We start from the raw sequence: 22,992 nt of genomic DNA, 5'->3' as shown, positions 1-22,992 counted from the left end.
AACACCCGCGTCCGGAAATGGCCCTGGCCCCTCTGGCCCCTGTGCCACCCAGGGGCACCTGCGGGCCGGCCCGGGCAACTCCCCTCCCCTCCGCCCAGCCCCCTCGCCCCGCTCCGGACCGGACCCACCAGGCCAGCACGTGGCGCCAGCCCCCCGCAGCGCGCAGACCCGGGCCGGCTGCAGGGCCAGCGAGCGACTCACCGCGGCGCCCCAGCGCCAGGCACAGCGCCAGCAGGGCGAGGGTCCGGGCCATGGCGCGGCGGCTCCGCGCTCTGGAGCGGTGCGCGGGACTGCGCTGCGGAGCGCGGCGCTGCGCTCCTCCCTGCCCGCCGCCGCCGGCGCCCGGCTCCCTCTGACTCAGCCCCCGCCTGACTCAGCCTCCCGCCCAGGAAACCCAGGGGGCCGAGCCTCCCCCCAGCGGCTCCTCCCGGGCCGGCCCCCCGCCCTCGGAACGTCGCCCACCGGCCCTTCCCTGCCCTGCCCCCGCTGCACGGGGTGGCCCCCACGCTGCACTGCACCCTGCCCCGCAAATCCTCCGGCCCTTCCCTGCCCCCGCTGCACGCAGCTCCCCTTCCCCACACTGCACACCTGACCTGCCCTGAACACTGTCCCCTGCCCCTTCCTTCCCCTTGCACACCAACCCCTCTGCCACACAGCACAGGCCGACCTTCCTCTTCCTTATCCTGACTCCTGCCTGTGCCCCCTACACTGATAACCCTGCCTCAGCCCTTGACCCCACCAGCACGGCCCACAGTGACCCACGCTCTCACCTCACGCCAGCTCCTCTCCCTGACCCACACACTGATCCCCCCCCCCCTCTCTGGTCCTCCACATACACGGACCCCCCCCTTTGTCCTGCACCTCAGAGCGCCCCCCCCCCTTTGTCACCGCCACCTCCAGAACACCGACTCCGCCCGGCTCTCGCCAATCCTCCACCCAGATACACTCCTTATCCAGCCCGGCTCCTTCCTGCCCCACAATGACTACCCAGCCAGGGCTCCCCTCCGTCCACGGCATTGTCCCTACCGGCAGAACAGGGCCTCAGGCACAGGCAAGGATGGTGCAGAGGACCAGCCCGGCCTGCCACCCTTCCCCTCAGAACTACCTCCTCCCAACCCGCGGGCAGGACTCTCCCCATCCCCCCTTCTTGCCTGTTTCATCCTCTCTTAGCCCAGAGGGGCTCGGGGACAGGTGCTGCTGGATTAATTAGCATCAGGCTGCAGCTGCACTTCCACCCTCGCAGCCTGGCTCCGCCTCTGAGGTTCCTCAATGAAGTTCAGGCCAAAACTCGCTGGTGACGCTGTGGCAGATCCACTGGGTCTGGTCTCGGTAACCAGCCTCCTGGGGGCAAACCGCACGCATCATGTGCTGGCCCCAGAAGCCCACACACTTCCACTGGGCTAAGCCCCTGACCTGTAGGCTATGTCTCCACCGGCGCTCCCTGTCCGCTGTGCTCTTGTGTGGCCGCTCAGGAGCCATTCCAACGCCGCCCGGCTTCGTCAGCTCACTACCTGCCGTTGGGTGGTTTGGGTAGATGGATGGTGCACATTTGCACATGCCTAAAATTTATTCCGCACGTGGGTGGAAGAAAATCTGCGCCTGGACGAGAAAGATTAGCGGGACATTGGTCTGCACAGCGGCACGAGTCTGACTTCTGCCTCCATCTTAGACCCAAAGTGTTCTTCAGCTACACACAATTCTGTCTGACTTGGAGCCGCTTGGGTGAGTGGGTTTGAATCAGGCCCTACTGAACTCAAGCCCAACCTACATCATTTTGCAGTGTGGATGGAGCTGAGCTGAACTCAGCATTCACCGCTTGCTTGGTCCCCACCCCAGGCAGCTGGTCGGGAAGAGGGCTGGAGTGGGAGGGAACTGCCTCTCTTGCCAGCTGAGTCCACTCAGGGTGCAGAGAGCCTGACGGGGGAGGTTGTGGCAGCCCACTCCGTGCCTGGGCCCCGTTGCTGGGGATAGAAGCCCCGAATGTTCAGGGGTGAGGGGGAACTTGGGCTTTCTCAGCCCATCCCGGGCAGGAAGCAGAAGAGCCACCTCTCAAGCTAGGCTTCCATGCCCCTGACCTGAGCAGAGCATGGCAGGGTGAGGCCTAGCTGCAGTGAGGAGGACCAAGCCTGCTGGCAGTGCCAGAAGGGAAGGGGCCAGAGGAGGAGGACAGCGCCCCACCCTCTACAGGTAACTCTGGCGGGGTCGAGTTGGCGTGATCCGGGTGGGGATCCCTGGGGAAGGCGCCGAGAGCAAGCGTCTCTGCTCAGCCAAAAGTAAGAGCTTTCACCCCTCCTCCTGCTGAGGAGTCCCCAGAGGTTCCGGGAGACACTGGTGCTGTGGTGGATCTGGCCCGGAGGCACATGCTTCCCAGGCTGTGACCCCAGTCTGCCAGGAACCAACAGGGTTGGTTGCACTGCACCAGACATGTGGGGCTGGAAACTTCCTCTGAGAGGCAACACATGGGGTAGTCACATCGACCCCTTTATTTGTGCCCCCCAGTATCATCAGACCCAAGTTCTGCAGGCCTAGAATCCACCAAGCCTATCCTACAATGGCACGGGCCAGAGTTCTTTGCCTGTCTGTCCAGCCACTAGAAGCAACCCCGTTTTGCAAAACATCAGCTCAGCATTTACCTCCTCCATATCAGTCTGCCCGCCCAGCTGCAAACACAGCAAATCTTCTCCTGCCTTGGGAGTGGCCAGTGCTTCCTTGTCACAGGCGTGCCGCTCAATTCCAGCTTCGAACACCGAGCCGGGAGCGCCAGTGCCCCCCTCCCTCTTCTCAGGGATCTCTGCAGCAAATCCAGCAGAGCCAGAGTTCTGGGGGATGCCTGTGCGGGGCCCTGGGGCCAGAGCTTCCAGAGTAGGTAGACGCACCTGCAGCCTTTGCAGTCCAAGGGAACCCTCTATCAGCCACCCCGCTACAGCGTTGAATGTCTGTAACATGAGCACAGAGAGGCAAACATTACCCCCTCGCCCCTGCAGGCAAAGCCCAGTATTGGCATCTTCAAGAGATCAAAAAGCCACAAGTTGGACCCCCCACCCCAAAGTTATGAGTTTTTTTTTTTATTTAAAGTATTGTTTTTAGATCAGCCTCTTGATTTTTGAACTCCTGCCAGTCCCAGAGAGGTGCATGTGACGCTGAGTGGTGCCCGCTCTCCCCCCGTGCTGGGTACAGTGATTTGGGCCTCCATGCCCTTTTGCCCCTCCCCATCAATCCTGCCCCTCGCTCTCCCACCCAGTGTCACTCAGTTCAGCCCCATCATCACTCTTCAATCACTTCAGTCCCCTAACCCCATGGCCCCCGCTCTGCCCTCAGTGGACCCAGCTCATCCCTTCTGCTCAAAACCCACCCCTACCCCTTTAACCCCCACACTCCTTCCTCCAGCTGCCCTGCAGCCCTCAAGCTATAGCTCAGCCCTCCCAGCCTCATCTCTGTTCCCCTTCAGGTTCTCCACCCCAGCTACCCTGGGGGTGGCTGCTATGGGGACCCCTGTCCCATTTCCCAGGCTCGCAAAGGAACGCTGGCAGCAGCTTCTCAGGCTGCAGCTGACTGCAGTCACCCCACGGCTACAAAGATTTCTCAGGAAAAGAGTTACGCCTGACTCATGATCGCAGGGTGAAACTCTCAGCCCTGTCTGGAAAAAAAAAAAAAAATTGTGACAGCTGAGAGTTCTAGCGTGAGATCACGAATCCGGCTGTTTTCCCTGGAAATCATGTTTTTGGCAATTAATTGATGAGAGTTGGCTGGTTTGTAAGTCAATGCCATGATCTAGCCCTACTGCTACGGACTCAGCTCCAGGTGCCTTGGTCCTTAATCCCAGATGAGAGCTCTTGGAGCCCACCAAAACGCAGCCCTTATTCTGGCTCTGGCCCCGGTGAGGTTTTGCTTGTGCACTCATAGGGCAGGGGCAGGCAGCGTTCCCTAGAAACCGTGTGCTAGCAGGGATGCTCGGGAGAGGGAGTCAAATGCCGCTCAGCTGATGGCACATGTTCACAATGGTGGTGCACATTCACAGGCCTTGGTGCGCAGAAAAAATTTATTCTGCACACGGCTGGAAAAGATTAGAGGGAACACTGATGGGAAGACAGATCTCTTGGTGTTTCTGAGGTCTCCGTTGACTTGTTTCAACCAGTTCTTGAATGATCATGTCATTTTCCCCCTCAAGTCAGGTGACACATACCTCCTGTCCCCTGCATGCCTCCCATGAGGCTGCAGAGGGCGAGACAGTCATTGAAGTAAAAGCATTACAGAAAATTCTCACATCATTTCCAAAGTGCTTTGGACTGCCAGACTCCAAAAATTTGACTTCTTTCTAGCTGGAACTTTTCTGGCTTCTTCCAGCCATTGGCTCTTGTTCTGCCTTTGTCTAGTAAATTAAAGAGCCCCTCTGGGATCCGTGGAAGACCGAGAGACGGAATTGCTTGTGCTAGAACTCATACTTCGGTCAACACAAGTTCATCATTGGGAGGCGTCACCCCCTCTATGCAGTAAAAACAACCCTTTGGCAAGCCCCTCGCTGTCAGCACAAACCGCTGAGACATACAGGAGCAACACAGGTATGGGAGTCTCAGAGGGGGAGCTATGTTAGTCTAGAGCTTCCCAAAAAACCAACCGTCCTGTAACACCTTAAAAGACTAACACATTTGTTAATTAGGCATATGCACAGGAGTTCAGAGTTTGAAGGCCAAAGCAGATGCATGGGGCAGATGCAGAAAGAGAGTTCGCAGCTAGGTCTCTTAATGGTACAAAGCAAAGCTCTACAACAGATTGATTTGGGACAATGGACACGTGTGAACGGCCAGTGGATTTTAAACCAGCCGCTTGAGCTCGGTAGCGTACAAAGTGGTTTTACAGAAGATGTACTAAACCAATTCCTGAACAACAAGCAGTCCTGTGGCACCTTGGGGCGGTGTTCCTTAAGCTACGTTCCACCAAACCCGGGTGTTCCGTGAACAACTCTCAGGTGCTCCGTGAGCGTTTGAAAAAGTACTGGCGATCTATATTTTCTGTTATTAAAACCAGATAGAGTGTGACATCTTCATTGCTATGATACCCGATTAAATTACTTCCTTTTTGGTTCTGCTGCACATGTTGCTGTTGGTTGATTTTTTTGTCTGACATTTTTTTCTTTGGAAGAAAATTTTCATAGGTGTTCTGCATGAAAAATATTATTGTTTGCTCTTCCATGGTCTCAAAAAGTTTAAGAAACACTGCCTCAGGGACGAACAACTTTATTAGGTCATGAGCTTTTGTGGGTAAACCCTGCTTCCTCAGATGAGCAATTGCTTACTGCTCAGTGTTAAAAGGGCCAACTCAGCTGAGCTCCCGTCAGGGCACAGAACGTGCTCAGGCAGACGAGCTATTCTGGCAAGTCCGTATAAGGAAAAATACCACTTTGATTCTGAAAAAGAGAAACAGGATGCCCCCTGTGTGACTAGGTTAAAGCACAGCCCGCAGACTCATCCGAGCCGGTGAGCACGTAACCCATCAACCAGGGAGGATGGGGCCTGGCCTGTGTGGATCCAGGCGGCACCTCTGGGCTCAGCACGGCTGCTTCATGCTACTCATGCTGCCCTGTGAGCCCGAATGAACTAGATACCTAATAGACCTCTGTCTACACACGCCCCTGCCTCTTAGAAGGGTCATGGTAAGGAGGCACTTCGGAACAGGTTAATGATTTGTTTTGGGAATAAGGGAATTGGGAAGTGCCGGTGTCAATACAGGCAGGCTGCATTTCCACAGCTGCACTTTTTAAATGTGACTGGCTGCCATTATGCTAATGAGTCACTTAATATGCACGTCAGGGCCTCATTAACCTGTTCCAAAGCACTTCATTAACATGTGTAGACACAGCCCACTAGATGCACCGCTGGGCTGAAGCATGGCAGCTTGTATTTGCAGGAGCACCACACCAGCCCCACTATTTGGAAAGGCTGTTAATCACTGGACACAACACAGAGAGATCTTCGGTTAGCACGGCGAGAGGCAGGTTAATCAAAGACCGGTCCATTTGCATCCAGAGCAAACCATCAGCTGAGCCGTAGCAAACTGCATCTCCGGCTCTCTGCCTCCAGCATCGGTCCTGCCAGAGAGCAGCCGGTTTCGTCCAGCGACCCATTCTTCATCCCCTGCTGGTCAGTCTAAGCCTTTGTTCTGCAGCTGGGCTCTGCTTAGCTTCCCTGCTGCGAGGCGGGGTTACATTTCCTTCCTCTGGCTGGTTGCTTCCCAGGTGCTGACCTTCCACTTTCTATTGCCTCTTTGGGATTCTGCATTAACACGGGGTCAATTTCAGCCAGGTCCTTAAGGACCCAGTTCACCGAGGCCCAGACGGCAGCGTGATGACACCCCATGTCCCGCCCTGCCCCAAAGAGCAGCCTTAACTTTTCCTGCCTCTGGTAGTAATGCAAAGCGCAGAGGGAAACTCGGGTGCCCGCAGACAAAACAAAACACAAGATTCCCACGTGGGCAGGCCCTGCTTCTCTCTGCTCCCCTCGGCCTTTGCCTCACACGGCACTGCCCCTTGCTCTGACTGAACCCCAGCCTCGTGCCCATAACACCCCCTTGGCAGCTCCGGGACTAGTGACTGGCTCCCTCTCGCCAGGGCACGTGGAGGGCAGCTGAGAATGGCAAGGGGCCTTCCTGTGCTGCAGGGACACAGCCTGTGGAGGCTGAGCCAAAAGTCCAAGAGACCACCATGGTGACTGATAATGGGCCCCAGAGTGTCAGCCGCTAGCCCGGCTGCGAGCTGTGCCACTGCCCAAGGCAGGGGGCCACATTAGAGCAGCTGCACTGTGGCTCCCTGCTATAGGGTTCTGAGACTCCAGCACAGTTGGTCTTCTTGCTGAGAGAGCAGTGCCGGCCATCCAGGGCCTCGCTCCTGCTAGAAGGGAACCCAGCCCTTCACATCACAGGCCACCACACCACACCGGCTGAGGCTGATGGCGACGTTTCAGGGCATGCACCCATTAGAGTGACCTGTTCTGTGGGCTTCAGGGTGTTGCTGTGGTTCTGGTTAACTCCTCGTGGATTGGGTGCTTTGGTTCTCTTCTAGCTCCCTTGCCTGGCAGGGGGTCTCAATTCAGCTGGCTCCTGGTTGTAGCAAGTCATAAAATGCTATGCCCTTGTTCGAGGCACTCAGAACCGAGATCCCAGACCCTGTGCTCCTAGGAGGGTCACCACACCCTCGAAGAGCAGAAACAAAGGGCTCTGCCCCTTGGGGTTGGATTGTCCCACAGAGTCCACAATCCCACAGAGACCAGTCTGTCTCCTCCCCAACTCGCTGGAACATGCACCCCCGCCCCCACAGTTCTGGCAAGTAGGGTCAAGCAGCTCTCAGCCTGCAGGGCACTGGGCATAAGGCTTTTGCCACACGCACAGCAACAAACCACAGTGCAAGCATCTTCATTTCCTGGCTCATGCTAGTCACTTCTGCTTTGCAGAGGATGTGAAGAGAGTAAGAGAACGATTTTAATCACCAGTGTCTTCCTGGAAATGATATCTCCCAGGGGAGGACCGGAAACCCACTCGCTCTGGCCCTGCCAGCCAGCACCATGCCCCGTAGTGCGCTCAGCAGAGCTTCAATGGCCTGAGCCACGAGGTTCAGACGTGCCTAAGAGGCGACATTGCAGAACCATATTCAGCCAGGCCCCTTGGTGCTGCAGGTGGAAAGTAGGCTCCGTGGGGACAACAGCCAGCAGTGGTGCAGAGGTCCTTGTATGACAGGCATCATGGTCTCGTCACAGTCAGCAGGCGTGAGACCATCTGCTCCTGGCGGGAAGGGCGCCATGCAGGAGGCAGCACACACCGGAGCCCAAGAGGAGCCTGCTGCCTGGCGCTGTCCCCACAAGCTGTGGATACATGAGAACAGTCACTACAATGAGCTGGGGGAAGAATCCCAGGCAGCTGCAGCAGATCCAATGGGAGAGGGTGGCAGGGCCAGACAGCGTCCGCTCCAGCGCCAGCAGGTGCTGGTGCCTTCCACTCGGCGCCCCACCCTAGGCCACTCATTCAATTGCCTGGGGCCTCCACCATAGCTGCCTGCTCAGTTCGGCTCGTGAGCTCTCGGGTCAGGAATTGTCTCGTTCTGTCACATGCATCTGACGAAGCGGGTCTTTGCCCACAAAAGCTTCTGCTCCAGAAAATCGGTTCCTCTATAAGGCGCCACAGGACTTCTAGTTGTTTTTGCGGATACAAATTTCACGGCTACCCTTCTGATACTTATTGTGTTCGTGCAGCCCCTGTATTACGGTAGGGCCCGGGGCTGGGTCTCCCTCATTAAAGAAACCACCCGATCAGCATGATACCTCCTGCGCTAGGACAAGAAATGGCTTTTGAAACCTCACAATTGGAAGCATGGGGTGGGTGCCAGACCTCTGTTCAAAAGCTTGCAGAGTTTGTGTCCCAGAGAGGGAACGGAGTTCTGGTGCTCAGAAATGTCTAACGAGGGTGTTCCCGACTTCCCTTTGAATGGAGGGTTTCAGGCTGGAAGGGGAGCATTGCTGGAAGCTGGGAGAGGCTGAGAGCAGAAGTACAAACAGGAGGGTGACTCTAGCACAAAAAGCCACAGTTACAGAGAACTTAGGAAATGACTTTATTACAGAGAAGAGAGCACCAGAGGAAACGTGTTGCAGATACTCATCTCCGGGGGCAAAGGCAAAGCTGCCGCCAGCATTTCTGCTTCTGCTGGCTCTGTGGCAACGGCACCTGTTTTCAGCAGGTCGGACTTAGACCCATCCCAAAGAGGAAGTGATAACGTGAGTAATGGAGAAGTACAGGAAGATGCAGCACTTGCGTCTAGCTATTAAGGAAATGACAAAAGGATGACAGCAAGCCCACAGAGCTGAGCTGGCCTGTTAGTAATAACCCGGGAAGAGTGAGCAAGTGCCTTCCCCAAGAGGTAGCCGATCAGGGTGCTGGTCTTCCCAGTGCCAAAATCCAGATCTGGCAACAACACGAGCGGCACAAGGCTGCATCGGCCGGCAAAAGAGGTCGTAGAATCCCTGTCGCTAGAGACCTTTATAGAAAAACAATTCAGGGTGATCAAGGGACATGTGGTCCCACTGCTGTGCAAGGGGCTGAACTAGGTGACCTCTCGAGGTTGCTGACCCCAGTACAAAATCAGCACAGGCCTGCAGCGCAAACTCAACAGGGCAAATACATGCAGGGGTAGCTGTGTATTCCTTGACCAGCACTTGGGGCAAAACATACCCAGTGTGCAACAGAGCGAGGTTGTAACGTGCCCCTCCGTACCAGTTCTTTCCCCCAAAAAACTTCAACATGCTCACACTTGCGGAGACTCTCACCCACTTTCCAGAAGTTACATGCACCTCTTTTCTCTTTTCTCGGCCTACCGAGTCTGAAACCGAGTCACTCACAGGCCAAAGGGTGAGACGCGCGTGGTAGGAAAAGCGCACGGCAGTAACGAGCACACGGAGGCCGAGGCGCCATTTGGCATACTGCCCCATGCAAGAGCACACGGCCACGTACCCTAGAAGTCTGAGACAGTTCTGAACCACGGAGACGAGGTGTGCCTTTTGATCTAGAGCAATGACGTGCGTTGTTTGGAACCTCAGCTCTGGCGGGAAAGCCCTGGCTGTTTCAGAGCCCAGAACTGCCCAGTGATTGCTGTTCTAAGAACAGGAGATGGGATGGATTTCTCTGTACTGACTAGGAATCCTTGCATCTTGAAAGCAGTTCAAGGAAAGCAATGCCGGAGAGCACCCGAGACCTAGTCTGGCCTCGTGCCACCCAGCGAATCAGGTAAGGAAACACATGAATTCCCGCCCTTGTCAGAATGCTGTTACCACAGTTCATGAAGATGTGAATGGCCGCCGATCATCCAAATGGCAGTACCGTGAACTGATAAGGACTGCCGACGGCAAACCAGAGAAATTTTTACTGGCTCTGACGAATGGGCGCACAAAAATAGGTGTCTTAACCCAGAACAGCACACCAGTCCCCAGGATCTAACAAAGGGCTCACAGGCGACACTAGCCATTTGGAATTTTGTTTTCTTTAGGTACTTGTTTAGCCACCTTAGGATCTAAAAGCGAAGTGATCCCTGAAGAGGGACAGGAAAGGTGTGGCGGGAGAAAGGGACAAAAATACACCGAAGGATGCATCCCATGCTTGACGCCCATTGATCCTTGGTGGTGTGGGTCTGAGCACTTAGGAAGTTGGATAACTGGTTAACAAAATGAGAAATGGGGAACGATGGTACTGTGGGAGGTGGCGGACTACTTTAGAGCGACAGTTCAAAACGAATGTTTCAAGGACCTTGTCTGTCTAGGAAAACCTGTCGCTGCAAAGCAGCGTCGAGTGACTCCTGCTGCTCTTTTTGGGCAGATCCTGGGAAGACCGTAGGAAGCGCTGAAGTTGGTGGGACTGCCGTGAGCGGAACAGGTTTCTTTTTGTTACCGCTGTATAAATTCCCACAGACTCAAGCGTCTCTCTGGAATCCCCAAGGCTACAAAGCCGCTCATCAGTTCTATTGGCAAATGGTGAGGGGCCTTCAAATGGGAGGTCTTGAATTGTTTGTTGCACCTCCAGGGACGGCAGGGGTTAGGGAAGGCTTGATAATTGCAGACACTAACGTTGTCCAGCGGTGACAGAAGCCATAGCTTGAGCTGCAGCGTCTGCTGCCTCCTGCTCAACTGCAGTGTTTGTCCGGCCACTAATCTGTCCTCCTGCCTCACAGAAGACTACTCCTGTTGTGCCTCACCTGGAAGCTTGTCCTTGAACTTCAGGATAATATCCCATAGTCTGAAACTACAGCAGCCCAACAGAGCCTGCTGGTTTGTGATCCTCAGCTACGAACCTCTCGTGGAATCAAGCTTCCTGCCAAACAGGTCCAGCTTTTTTGAATCCCAGCATCTTCAGCATAATCTGGTACTCACACTTGGGTGCCGGAAAGGGGAGTGGGGAGGAGCAGGAGACAGGTAAAGCAGTGTCGCAAATCCATAAAAAGAAAATACTGCTAACACGGCTACTGTAAAAACATCAACTATACACGTGTACAAAGCAATTCTTTCTGTGTCTGAAGAAGTGTCCGCAAGAGATGAGAGAACAGCAGAGGCTCAGTCGATCCCATTTTAATGAAAATGCTTGGAAGCAGCATAGCTACTTTGAAACGAGTTATCCATTCTCCAGTTCGTGCGGAAACATCCCCGTTTGTGGATACCGATACCACTTCAAGCCATATGTCAACCTCTTTGACAGCTGCAGTCTTTTCCTATATACTTTCTACCACTCCAGGGGCACTCTGACTAGCTGTCACCTGCCCATTTGCAGCCAAATGTGCCCCTTCACAACTCCCGTTCATGCAAGTTCACACACACAGGGCCCATGAGAGCAACCATGTCCCGCGCTTTCACGTGCTCTTATCTGGAAGCCCAGGATTTCCTTGTCCCCCTTGGAAGATGAGCTCATCCAGTCCTATCTTACTGAGAGTAGGTAGAACGCGAAGAGAGATGAATGGCTATTACAGCAAATGTGGGAAGAGGGGCGCTCTCGGGACACGGACCAGTGCTACTACACAGCCAAGGAGCTCCAACCAATTTACAAAAACAACCTGGGAAATGCTCCCAGTACATTTATGTGTAGGAGCTGGACTGGAGTTTTGCCAGGGAGGCCACAATGAAATGTATATGCCTGAGCCATCGGAAAGTATCTGTGCCTGTTTGACTACAGGTGCCAGCAAGGAGGAGATACCCTCAAACCACCACGATCTTTGGCATGTCCAACCCTCAGCCACAGACCCAGGCAAGCACCTTGCCAGAGATGGTCCCCAAGACCCGGCTCGACAACACTGTCCAGGGGAGCTTCTTCTGTAAGTATTCTCTGCTGTACTGCAATGAACTGCCTGACACTGACTGCATAGAGGGATTGAAATAACTTTGATCTGGATGCCACCATATATGTGGATATCACTGTGAGACAGGACAGACATGTCTATTTAACAGCACCTTACCTCTCCATCAGCTGGGCTTTTATTATTTGCCCCCTCTCATTAGCATGCTCAAAAAGACATCCATGACAGAAACGGTGATCAAAAGTGGTCAAAAATTTAATGAATGTGGTGAGCGGGGAACGGGGCAAAAGCTATCATTTGCCCGATCTGGCAATGGACATGATGGCTGCAGTCAGTCATCCATCCAACCAATTAACCAGCGATGGGTAAAAAAAGCCTACCCCTGTTAGACTAGGCCAGAAACATAGAATGCTCTGAAAGGCACCACATGTGGATTCTGCAGAAATAGGAACATGGCCACATAGGATTCTACAGGTCAAGTCCAACACCATGAGTTATGCCTGGAAAGGAACTACAGTGCCAAGCCACAGAGCAGAGGGACTTCTTATGCAAAGCACTGCAGGTGGCTGCCTGCACACAACAGACACCAACGGTCCTGAGGAACAGCCCTATGTGGCGTGCAGGACTGCAGTCCCTCGCAGAACTAACACAGGCTTCGCTAACTAGAGCCCCTCGATGCACCAGCCCGAGTAATAAGGGATGGAGGTGATGACCTTTGCCATTTCTCTGGGTCACTCCTACCAACCTAGCAACGTCATTTACTTCAATAGCGAATTGGTTGCGCCTCAAGACAGATATTCTGTATCCATTAGACGTGGAAAAATCTCTCAGACGAACCTTTTTCCCCAACCCGCCTGAAAAATAAGGATTCAAGTCAACCAAAATGTGAAATTTACTGAACTATTTTGGTCAAAATGTGCCCTTTTGTTTTTAATTTTACTTCACTTTTATGGAAAAGGTTTGTACTCAAAAAAAGAAACAAACAAAAAAGTTTAGTTTAAGAGAAGAAAAAGAATTTTTAGTTTGCCAAAAACCAAAAGTCTGTTTCAGATCATCTGACACTGATTTTCTCTTTTCATTCTTCTGTTTGGCCAGCGAACTGAAAATCTGCCCTGGGCCACCATCACAGACAGAAACCGAAGAAGGGCCTGGATCCAAGCCTGAGTCAACAGCAAGACTCCACTGCGTTTCAGTGAGCTTTCTTCCAAACCTGAGCTGTGAAACAGAACCACCTTACATCTGAATCTGTGAATTAGCAGAACTTCGTAAGATGACTAAGCTTTAGTCACCCAGTGACTAAAATAAGCTGTAAATTCATGCCAGAAGAAACCAAACAATTCTGACATTTTATTTCTTTACAGATTATACAACACACAGAGTTTTAAAAGTCAGTTAGAAAAAAAACAAACAAACAAACAACAAAAGTATCTCAGAAGTGACAAAATCCCTTCTCTACGTTTAGATTTCAGAAACGCAAACACTATCTTACTAGACGGCTGCTGTTTTACAGCTTTTATGGAGTTTAAAGTGCAAACTTACTCACAGACACAACTGGGCAAGAGAACTGCATTTTGATGTGAAAAGATGCAGCATCTAATATACTTAACATACGAGCTTCACTGGGTGGCTACAACGACCCGGGGAAGAAGGGGAGCTTGGGAAACTACTTTCTGACTCCTCTCTGCAGAAATATGCTCCAGCCGCTCTGTGTAGAATCCATTGAAGTCCAGCCTAGGGGAAAGTAAACACGTGTTCAGTAGTTTTCCCACAAATGGCTCACAAGTGTGAAAACAGGAAGTGGTAACAGGCTTCAAATGCTACTCAGTGGTTTCAAAATTTTGTAGTAAAAATTAAGAGATTCCTGAGCATACACCGATAATTGACCAGTTACTATGATTGCCATTACTTAGGAGTTACAGTCCATTCACGGGAGACCTCGCGGACATAAATTCCAGTTATTGAAAAGGCTCAGGGTGGGAGCATATTGAAATGGAAAGGTTGACCCTGGGAGACTTTCCTCACCATCAATGTTCGTGTGTTTAAAGAGGAATTATCACAAATATGCAGTAAAAGCAAGTTATAAGGCTTTTCATCTGAAGCTTTCAAAGTGCTTTACAAAGGAAGGTAGGCAGCATTAGCCCCATTTTACAGATAGTGTAACTGAAGCACAGAGGCTGGCATGATTTCCACTAGGCCAGTGGCAGAGCTGGAAACAGATCCCAGACCTTCCAACCTCCAGGCCAGGCTATGCTGTAAAACTGAACGTTACTAGTCCAAGTGTCAGCTATACGTAGAGAAAAATGATTCTGAAATATCAAGCACAGGAATGCACTTTAGGTAGGGTTTCTGGGTGACAAACAGGTATTATATATTTTGGTTACAAGCTATTACTAGCCATTTAAAATTACTTCTACATGCACTAAACACCATGGCTATGTCTACACTAGAAGCATCCGTTTACAGAAGCTACTGTCAGAAGAGATGTTCTGACAAAACTTCTGTCGACGGATCGTAGCTACACACAAAAGCTGATCGATATTTTGACCCGCTCTGCGAACAAGAGAGACCCCCGGAGAATCTACACGGCTTTTTGGTTGCACACTTTGTCGACAAAACCCATTTTGTGCGTAGACGCTCCCCAAGTGTTGTCGACAAAACCCCACTTTTGTCTACAAAAAACTCTAGTGTAGACATATCTCATATCTCCCCGAGGGGAAAACCAAGCCTATACACACTCTAAAGATTCTTGCTTTGTAAACCAAAGCTAGTGCACTGTGCATCTCACACCTGCCCACCAATTCCGCAATTGCAGCTACGGCAACTTAGAAACGCGGACACGAGGCACATTTCTAAGTCCAAGCTGCTAAGCATCTCAGGCTGTAACCCCACTGCTCTTCCTTCTGTGGCGCACTGAATTAGGAATGTCTCTTTGCTCCCCACTGCCATCTTGACACATCTCCTTAGCCCTACAGTTATGGATTTCCAGATATTAACATGTTTGGATTTCATTTCAACTGCTCACAAAAAAATAACCCCACCCCAGTGCTGTACATGGCTTGCCATCGGTGGTCATCAACAACAGTACATTGACAGGTGTGCACAGAGTGAGAGGCGCTTCACCCCAGCTCAGCTTAGGAAGATTTTTTCCAGCGCATGCAGGAAGAACCTCAGCTGGCCCTGCACAACTGGGCTGCATGTTGCTAGCTAGCTGTAGAGACATCTTCAAGACCCAATGTTACTAATAATACTTGGCACTGTTACAGTAGCTGTTCATCTATGGAAGTCAAAGCACTTCAAAGACAGCACTACTATCCCCATCTGGGAGAGGGAGGCACAGATTGTGCAGGTCAGTTTCCCAAGAAGTATAATGGTTAGTTACGCAGTGACGCGGGACAAGGCTGTGACTAAATGCGCGAGGCTAGCATCATTTGCAAGGTCAGATTTGCAACAGTTTAAAAAGACGACCCCATTTGCCCAGAAAGTTCCCTTTCAGAATAATAATCTGCTGAATTACTGACCAACGCTAAACTGATACAACAGCTGGCTGCCACAATACCACCGGAAAGGAATAAGAAACACATGTCAGACTGGTCTTGAGCGGGACTCGTTCCCTCGTGTGCTCCGAGGAGACAGCTCCACTCTGCTCACCTATAGATAATGTTGATCATGCTGTGTTCGCAGTCATTGGTGCTATACACACTCAGCTTATCCAGAAGGTCCAGGAGATGTGTTGAGAAATTGCTGTCAAACTTGTTGATAGTTGCCTCAAAACCAGATGTTAGTTGGAAAGCGTCTGCATGCTCTGCTAAAAGCTGTCAAGAAGAGGCCACAGTGAGATAGACTGGGTCTTTATCAACCTGTATCAATCATACTGTACCCGGGATAGAGGACTGTCTATTTTCCTTTTTCAAACTATTCTTTCATTGCAAGAATTTTGTCATAATATTTAAAAAACTGCTCCATTCTTTTCTCGTGCAGCACACAACAGTTAGGAGATGAATTCTAGATGCTGCCCCTCAGGTACGCGGTGTGACCCAGGCCTAGGGCATGCTCCCTGGGCAAAGTAATGCACTGAGCAGACACAATAGCCAGCAGGGTTCATCACGCTTAGTTTGCGGTCATTTGAAAATCTTGTCCTGCTGGTCTGGGACACAATCCAAGGCCCTGAAAGGGACCCTGCTAACTTTGTGTTATTCTGCCTCTAGAACGTGCCTGATCAAAGCCTGGCCCTGCTGTCGTACGTCCCTTCTCAAAAATAGATAGTCAGAGCATTCCTTATCTTTAGTAGCAGTGTGGCTTTAACTGACCGTTACAATATTTCAGCACAAGCCTCATCATCAAAAGCAGCCCAAGGGTTGCTTGTGAGCAAAAGCTACTTGCTGCTCTACAGAAGACAGGGTCAGAGAACAGGTAAATATCCAGCAGCCCACCTTCAAGCATTTACATTGTTCTGTAATGGCTCCCTAGTGGCTACCTGTAGGAATCAACCTAGTGGAAGGCAGACACTGAGCTGCAATGCGAGAGAAGTTACTTAGCACACAGATTCAAAGGAAACATGAACTAAAGTAGGTGTCTTAGGCCAAAAGGCGATGGGCTGGAAAGCGTCTCACCATTTACATTCCAACTGTCTCATTCACCATGAGACGTGAAAGAAGCTGAGCCATACAGAGGCCATGAATTACTGCCCACCGCACTTGATGCACGCTGTTCAGAACTAAGTCATAAGACCAACGTTTGCTGTGATAAGCAGAATTCGGCTGCAGCTGGGTAATAATGTACACATTTAGCAGGATCAGCACTCATTAAACCAGAGGAAGGAGGAGAGTGGCACGAAAAAACAGTTTCTAACCTTTCGTAACTGTTGTCCAAGATATGTTGCATTTCTCCATTGTGCTCTTAGTGCGTATGTGCCCCATGCACAGTCATTGGAAAATTTTCCCTCACTGCTACTTATTGGGGCATCACCCTCTGCTGCCATGCACTGCTCTGAAACACCTAGTTCATCCTGCGCTCCCCTCAGTTCCTTCTTTCCAAAACCTCAAATAAAGAAGGTAGGGCAGTAGATTGTGGAAGGGACATAGGCAACGCATCTTAAGCAACAGTTAAAAACAGTTTGAAACACTCTTTTCTTCACCTAGCATCTGCATGTGTGTATTCCAATCTTGGTAACTTCCAAGCAGTACTAAAGGTGAAGGGCTTGGAGTTCACATTCATCCCTCGAGTAGTGGATGATGGCGCAAGGAGAGGAAACAGTTACATGTGCACCAGTGACCAGCTTTCTACTTTACAAATGTCCCGGATAGGGATTTGCATGAAGAACAATACTAAGGATGCTCGAGATCTTGTGGAATGAGTAACCAGGCTACCTGGCAGTGAAATGCCTGGTCTGTCTACAACAAGTGCATGAAGCTATCGGAGACAAAAATCCTCAGTGAACAGTTGGATGGACTACTGAAAAGGTTTAGTCCTACCTATGTAAAATGCCAGCGCTTGTCTAGCATCCCACGTATGTAGTCATTATTCATTCTTATTTCTGTTGATGTTCTGGATAACACACAGGTAAGAAGATGGTTTGAATGCTATGAAAATCTGAAACTGCTTTATGGAGGAAATTAAGACCAGGGTATAAATATCCCTTATTTTTAAAGTAGCCCACATATGGAAACTCTAATTTCAGAGCGCAGAGTTCTAAGGCTCTCCTGGCAGAAGTGATGGCAATTAGGAAAGCTATCTTCCAGGAGAGGAACAGTAACGAGCATATTGCTGAAGTCCTGCACATTTAGACAAAATCAGGCTCAAATTTCAAGGGAGGCAAGCTCTTTTCACTGAGGGTACAATCTTTCCAAGGCTTTAAAGAATAAGACTGTCATGTAGTTAGAAAAAACAGAAGGGTGGAAAACTGATACCACTGCCAGATGAACCTTGACAGAGGAACCTGCTAAGCCTTGCTGTTTCAGATGCAGCTAATAATTGATTATATATTAGATGGAGCAATTCATCTATGAGAGATTCCAGCTTGGGAAGCCAAGACCGATAATCACTTTCATTCCGACAGGCAGGTGGCCCGGTGCTAAGTAAAACTTGTTGGACTTGCTACAAGCCAGCTTCTGGAATTTAGCCATGGAGCTTCCAAGTCTGTTAAATGAAGGGAATATAGGTTCAAGTCAACTGTGGTCTTGAGTGATCAAATCTAGGTGCAATGGAAATAAGATTAGAGAGTCACCACTGAGAGGTCCCGAGTGACAAACCAGTATCGGTGTGGTCGTGCTAGGACCATTAGTGTAACCCGAGGGCTGTCCTGCTTGATCCTTAGAAGTGTTCTGTGAAGGAGTAGAACTGGGGGGAAAGCACAACAAAACTTTACCATCCAGGCTAGCAGGAAGACACCTCTGTTGGAACGCAGACTGCAGCGTTGACAGGAGCAGAACTGGTGACATCTTTTATTTTTACTTGTTCACAAACAGGTCCTTTGGGAAGTTCCCCATTGCTGGAACACGCCTCTGGCTACATCCCAAAAAGAAGATCAGTTTTGGGGACTGAAGAAAGACCTACTGGGTAGTCTGCTAACTTCTTCTGCAACCCTGGGAGGTAAGAAGCTCGAGGCGGACTGGGCGGGCTATACAAAATTCCAATAATTGAATTGCTTCCTGGGAGAGAACGGATGAGAGAATTCCGCCCTGCCTGTTGAGATAAAACACGGCTGCGGTGCTGTCTGTCAGAACATACGCTTTCCCCACTGATATGAGGCAGGAATGCCTGACAGAGGAGATGAACTGCCCTGAGCCTCTGATGTTGATACAAAGACAGATCTCTATCAATGAGCTACCGCCTTGAGTTTGGAGGGGCCATAGGTGAGTCAGCCAAGTGCTGATATGCCTGAGACCAGAGTCATTAACTGATAAGGGCGGATGAGGGAAACACCCACACACACATTCAGAGGATCCAACCACCAATTCAGGGAAATGAGTAGCTGGGAAGGAACTGTGAACACAATGTCCAGAGGAAGACGGCTTGACAGGGACCCTGAAACCATCCAAGTCTCGAGGGGCCCAACATACAGGTACGTGTTGTATGGCCCAAGAGCCTCACAGTTTCAGACTGGTGTGATAGTGTGGCATTTGATGCGTGTCACTAAAACGAGTCTGGCTGGTTAGTTTAAAGAACACTCACTCCCCCTTGTTACCAAACTAGAACAGCACACGCTGCTGCCTAAATGCCTGTGAAGTATCTCCATGGCATTTTCAGTGCACTGGAGGAGAGGTAGGAAGAAGACAAACCTGGGTTCCAATGTCCTGTCTGGAAGGAAGAAATAGCCAGTTAAGAACAAGCACTTGCTCAAAATCTGATTTTTTTGGTAACAGAGCGAATCAAAAAGAGTCGGCAAAAACTTTGGCTCCCAGCCTGTCAGCGTAAACCGGCGGCACGCCTGGACGTTTTGTGTACCCAGAGCGTCAGAAGGCACCGAACCCTTTGGCTCCCAGTGGCTGTGGTCCAGCCAATGGGAGCTGCAGGACGTGGCACAGGCAGAGGGACATGCTGGTGAAGCACAGACACTGGGAGCTACAGCCCTCCATGCCCGCAGATGTTCCAGGTAAACAAGAGGTGCTGGTGCACCAGCAGCTCGTCTTGGCGGGCTGGGAAACAAAGTGTGCTAACCCTTGAAATATAGGGTCAGCTTGTGAAAGTCTTAGCATTTTGCCACTTTTGCCTGTCCATCTTGTGTCGGCTTGTAACCAAACGGGCTAAAGAACGAATATATGCAGTATATTAATATTCTGAAAAATGATGCCTTACTTTATTAGTTAGCTGTTTCTTCACAGCTTCCTCGGCACGCTCCTGCTCTGTTGGTGGGCCCAGCATTGTGCCATGCTCTAACGTAAGCCGGCCCATCTCATTACTCAGCTTCATGCTCTGGGTAAATCTCTGTGGGAAGGGTAGATGATAAAAACATTACAAAAGTTAAAGCCTATTTCCATAGTGAAATTGAAGCACAAGAACTGGTTTTGATTCAGGCAGGACTTCAGATCTTCAGTGGTACACAATAACCTTTTTGCACAGCGGCAGGGTACACGGGTTCAAATCCTAGTAAAGGCAGAGAAGCAGCTGGTGTTTTCTGCCAATGCCTATTTGCGTACATCACTAACACACACCATCATTTTTCATGAAACACAACGTTGGCTCATGACACACAAACACAGCTGAGTCATTGAGGCGCACTGCAGACCTCTATTGGGTGCCCATGACTAGGATAGTAAGGATGCTGCAGATCAGGACACAAGTGCCCTCACAGAGTTTGGAGAAAGAGCAGAAATGCAATGACAGAGATATACAAGAGAACATGCAGAAGGCACACATGAACATTACTGACTCCTGTTCTAACCACAAGGTTAGAAGCCTCTGGGTTCCAGGAGGAATGGACCAGAAAAGTGGTTCTCAACCAGGGGTGTGTGCATCTCTGGGGTACGCAGAGCTCTTCCACACGGTACATTAACTCAGTGTTCCTCAACCTTTTGTTATGAAAAAAATATTGGACTTCTTTTATGTTCATCTAATTTTTTTTTATTTATCCTTTTTTCACAGTCATAAGTATGCTGCCAAGTTCATTATCTATAGGTAATTTCTTCCAACCAGCCAGTGACGATTAAGTTGTTTAAAACAAATGTGTTGCAATGCTAAGAACAAAATGGTGTGTCTAAAATCTTTTTTTTTTTTGTTTTGTTTTAAAGGTACTTCATTAAAAAGGTTGCAAAACGCTGGACTATAGCAAGGCTAGGAACAAGCACATGCTGGAACGATTGCAGCTGTGGGTGAATGCTTTGAGCAAACACTAACTGCTGCTGCTCAGCTTAACAGTCAGTCTGTTGACTCTTCTAACCAACAAATCTGAGGAACTATCCCTGACTGTGGTGCCAATGGGGAGATTGAGGAACAAACTGATAAACTGAACAGTAATAAGTCACAAGGACCAGACGGAATTCACCCAAAAAATTTAAAGGAATCCAAATACAAAATGGCAGAATTACTAACTGCGATATGTAACCCATCATTCAAAGCAGTTTCTCTACCAGATGACTGGAGGACAGCTAATGAAATGACAATTTTTTTTTTAAAGGGAGGGGGCTTCAGAGGCAATCACAGGTCAGTAAGCCTAACTGCAGTACCAAGAAAACTGGTTGTGACTAAAGCAAAGAATCGTATTATCAAGCAAACAGATGAATTCAGTGTACTGGGGATGAGTCACAACCTTTGTTAAGGGAAAAGTCACACCTCACCACTCCATTAGAATTCTAAGAGGATGCCAAGGTGAATAATTCGTACAGCAGACATGGGCTTTCAAAATAAATGGACGTGGTCTCTCAAAGGATCTTAGGAAAAATAAGCAGTCATGGGATAAGAGGGGAAGTCCTTTCATTGATCTGTAACTGGTTAAAGACAGAAAACAAAAGTGGGAATAAACGGTCAGTTTTCAGAAGAGGAAGGGTTAAACAGGGTCCCAGTGATCTGTACTTCAACATATTCATAAAATGATCTGCAAAAAGAGTAAACGGTGAGAAGGTGAAGTCTGCACACAATACTAAGTTAATCAGCATACTAAAGTTCAAAGTAGACTTTGAAGAGTTAAAAAGGGGTCTCACACAGCAGGGGTCAAAGGGCAATAAAAAGGAAACTAAAATTCAGTGTTGATAAATGCAAAGTAATGCACACTGAAAACTATAACTCCAGTTATACAAACCCACCAATGAGTCCTACATCAGCTGTGACCACTCCAGAGAGAAGAGAGACTTTACAGTTAAGTGAATATTTTTAGAGAACTAACACATCTACATGAGAAGCCTCTGGCGACAGAAGTCACGGTCGGAAGGGATTTCGCAGCAAAACTTCTGTCGACAGACTGCGTCTACACGTAAAAATAGATTGAAAGAGCAATCAGCTATGTCGACAGACGCAGCCAGAGGGCCTGGCCCCCTCTTGACAGAATGCCTCACCGGAAGCTCAGCAAACAGGGCTGCCCGGTGAGCCACAAACCATCCCTGTCGACAAAAGGGCCCTGGAGCGTCTACACGGCTGTTTTTCTGACAGAACACTGTCGAGAGAGGCACGATATCTGAACGGGGAGATGTATAACGCTGCCGGCGGATGTGCCAGGTCTTCTCAACCGTCCACAAAGTGCATTTGCCGTGTAGACACTCCACTGTTTTTTCCGGCAAAAGCCTGGTTTTGCTGGGAAAAGCTGCTTATGTAGACGTGGCCATAGTGGCAGTCAAAAAAGTTAACAGACTATTATAAACTATTAGGAAAGGGGTAGAAGCAACCAGTAAATAGCAAAATGCCACTACATAAATCCACAATACAAATATGCCTTGAATACTGCATGCTGTTCTGGTCACCTCATCTCAAAAAAGTGCCGAGAACAAACAAAAATGACTGGTAGAATGGAATAATTTCCACACTCAGAGGGTTAAAAAGGACTGTTTAATTTAGAAAAGAGATAATTAAGGAGGATGAGACAGTGGTTAATAAATCGAACCCTGCACAGATACAGAATGCGTATCCACATCTGTAAAAATAAGCCATAGATATCTGCAGATATAAAGGGGCTATCCACGGATTCACAGGGTTCTAGATACAACATTTACATGTGCATCCACGTCCATATCTGCAAAAGTGAGCGGCGGACATCCACATCCGCAGATACCTGCGGATAGAAAGTGCACATCTGCAGATTTGCAGGGCTCTATCGTTAATATCATGAACAATGTGAAGACACTGAATAATGAACTATTATTTACCTCTTCACATAACGTGTGAGCAAGGTGTGGGGGGTGTCACCCAATGAAATTAGCAGGCAGAAAGTTTCAATCAGAAGGAAGTACTTCTTCACACAATGGAGAGTCAACCAGTGGCACTCGTGGCCATTGGATGATGTGAAGGTTAAAAGTAGAAGTGGGTAAGTAGGTAAGTTCATGGAGAACAGGTCCACCAGTGGCCGAGATGGTCAGGGATGCAACCTCATGCCCTGCATGTCCCTGAGCACCTGACTACCAGATGATGGGACTAAATGATAGAGGATGGTTCACTTGGTAATTGCCCAAAAAAACCAAACCAGAAGTCATGTAGCACTTTAACAAAATGATTTTTCAGCTGATGAGCTTTCGGGGGACATCACCTAAAAAATCATT

At 49.8% G+C, this 22,992-nt stretch overlaps 2 protein-coding genes across 3 annotated transcripts in view; both read right to left on the bottom strand.

The window, feature by feature from the left end:
• Positions 1-333, bottom strand: part of ADAM8 (ADAM metallopeptidase domain 8) — a 74,140-nt gene extending 73,807 nt beyond the window's left edge. For both annotated transcript variants that reach the window (XM_074999993.1, XM_074999994.1), the window contains exon 1: positions 202-333. In XM_074999993.1, the coding sequence (XP_074856094.1) occupies positions 202-253 (52 nt within the window). In that variant the 5' untranslated portion in view covers positions 254-333. The remainder of the gene's footprint in view (positions 1-201) is intronic.
• Positions 334-12,752: 12,419 nt separating this feature from the next.
• The window catches only part of TUBGCP2 (tubulin gamma complex component 2), a 54,052-nt gene continuing 43,812 nt past the window's right edge, over positions 12,753-22,992 (bottom strand). The window contains exons 16-18 of the mRNA XM_074999984.1: positions 19,607-19,735; positions 15,461-15,624; positions 12,753-13,543 (exon numbers count right to left, since the gene is read on the bottom strand). Coding sequence (XP_074856085.1) covers positions 13,429-13,543; positions 15,461-15,624; positions 19,607-19,735 — 408 coding nt within the window. The 3' untranslated portion in view covers positions 12,753-13,428. The remainder of the gene's footprint in view (positions 13,544-15,460; positions 15,625-19,606; positions 19,736-22,992) is intronic.

Source organism: Carettochelys insculpta, chromosome 7 (genome assembly GCF_033958435.1).
Source record: "Carettochelys insculpta isolate YL-2023 chromosome 7, ASM3395843v1, whole genome shotgun sequence".
Lineage (NCBI taxonomy): Eukaryota > Metazoa > Chordata > Testudines > Carettochelyidae > Carettochelys > Carettochelys insculpta.
Note: the sequence above shows the minus strand (reverse complement) of the source record. Positions and strands in the feature narration are given on the sequence as shown.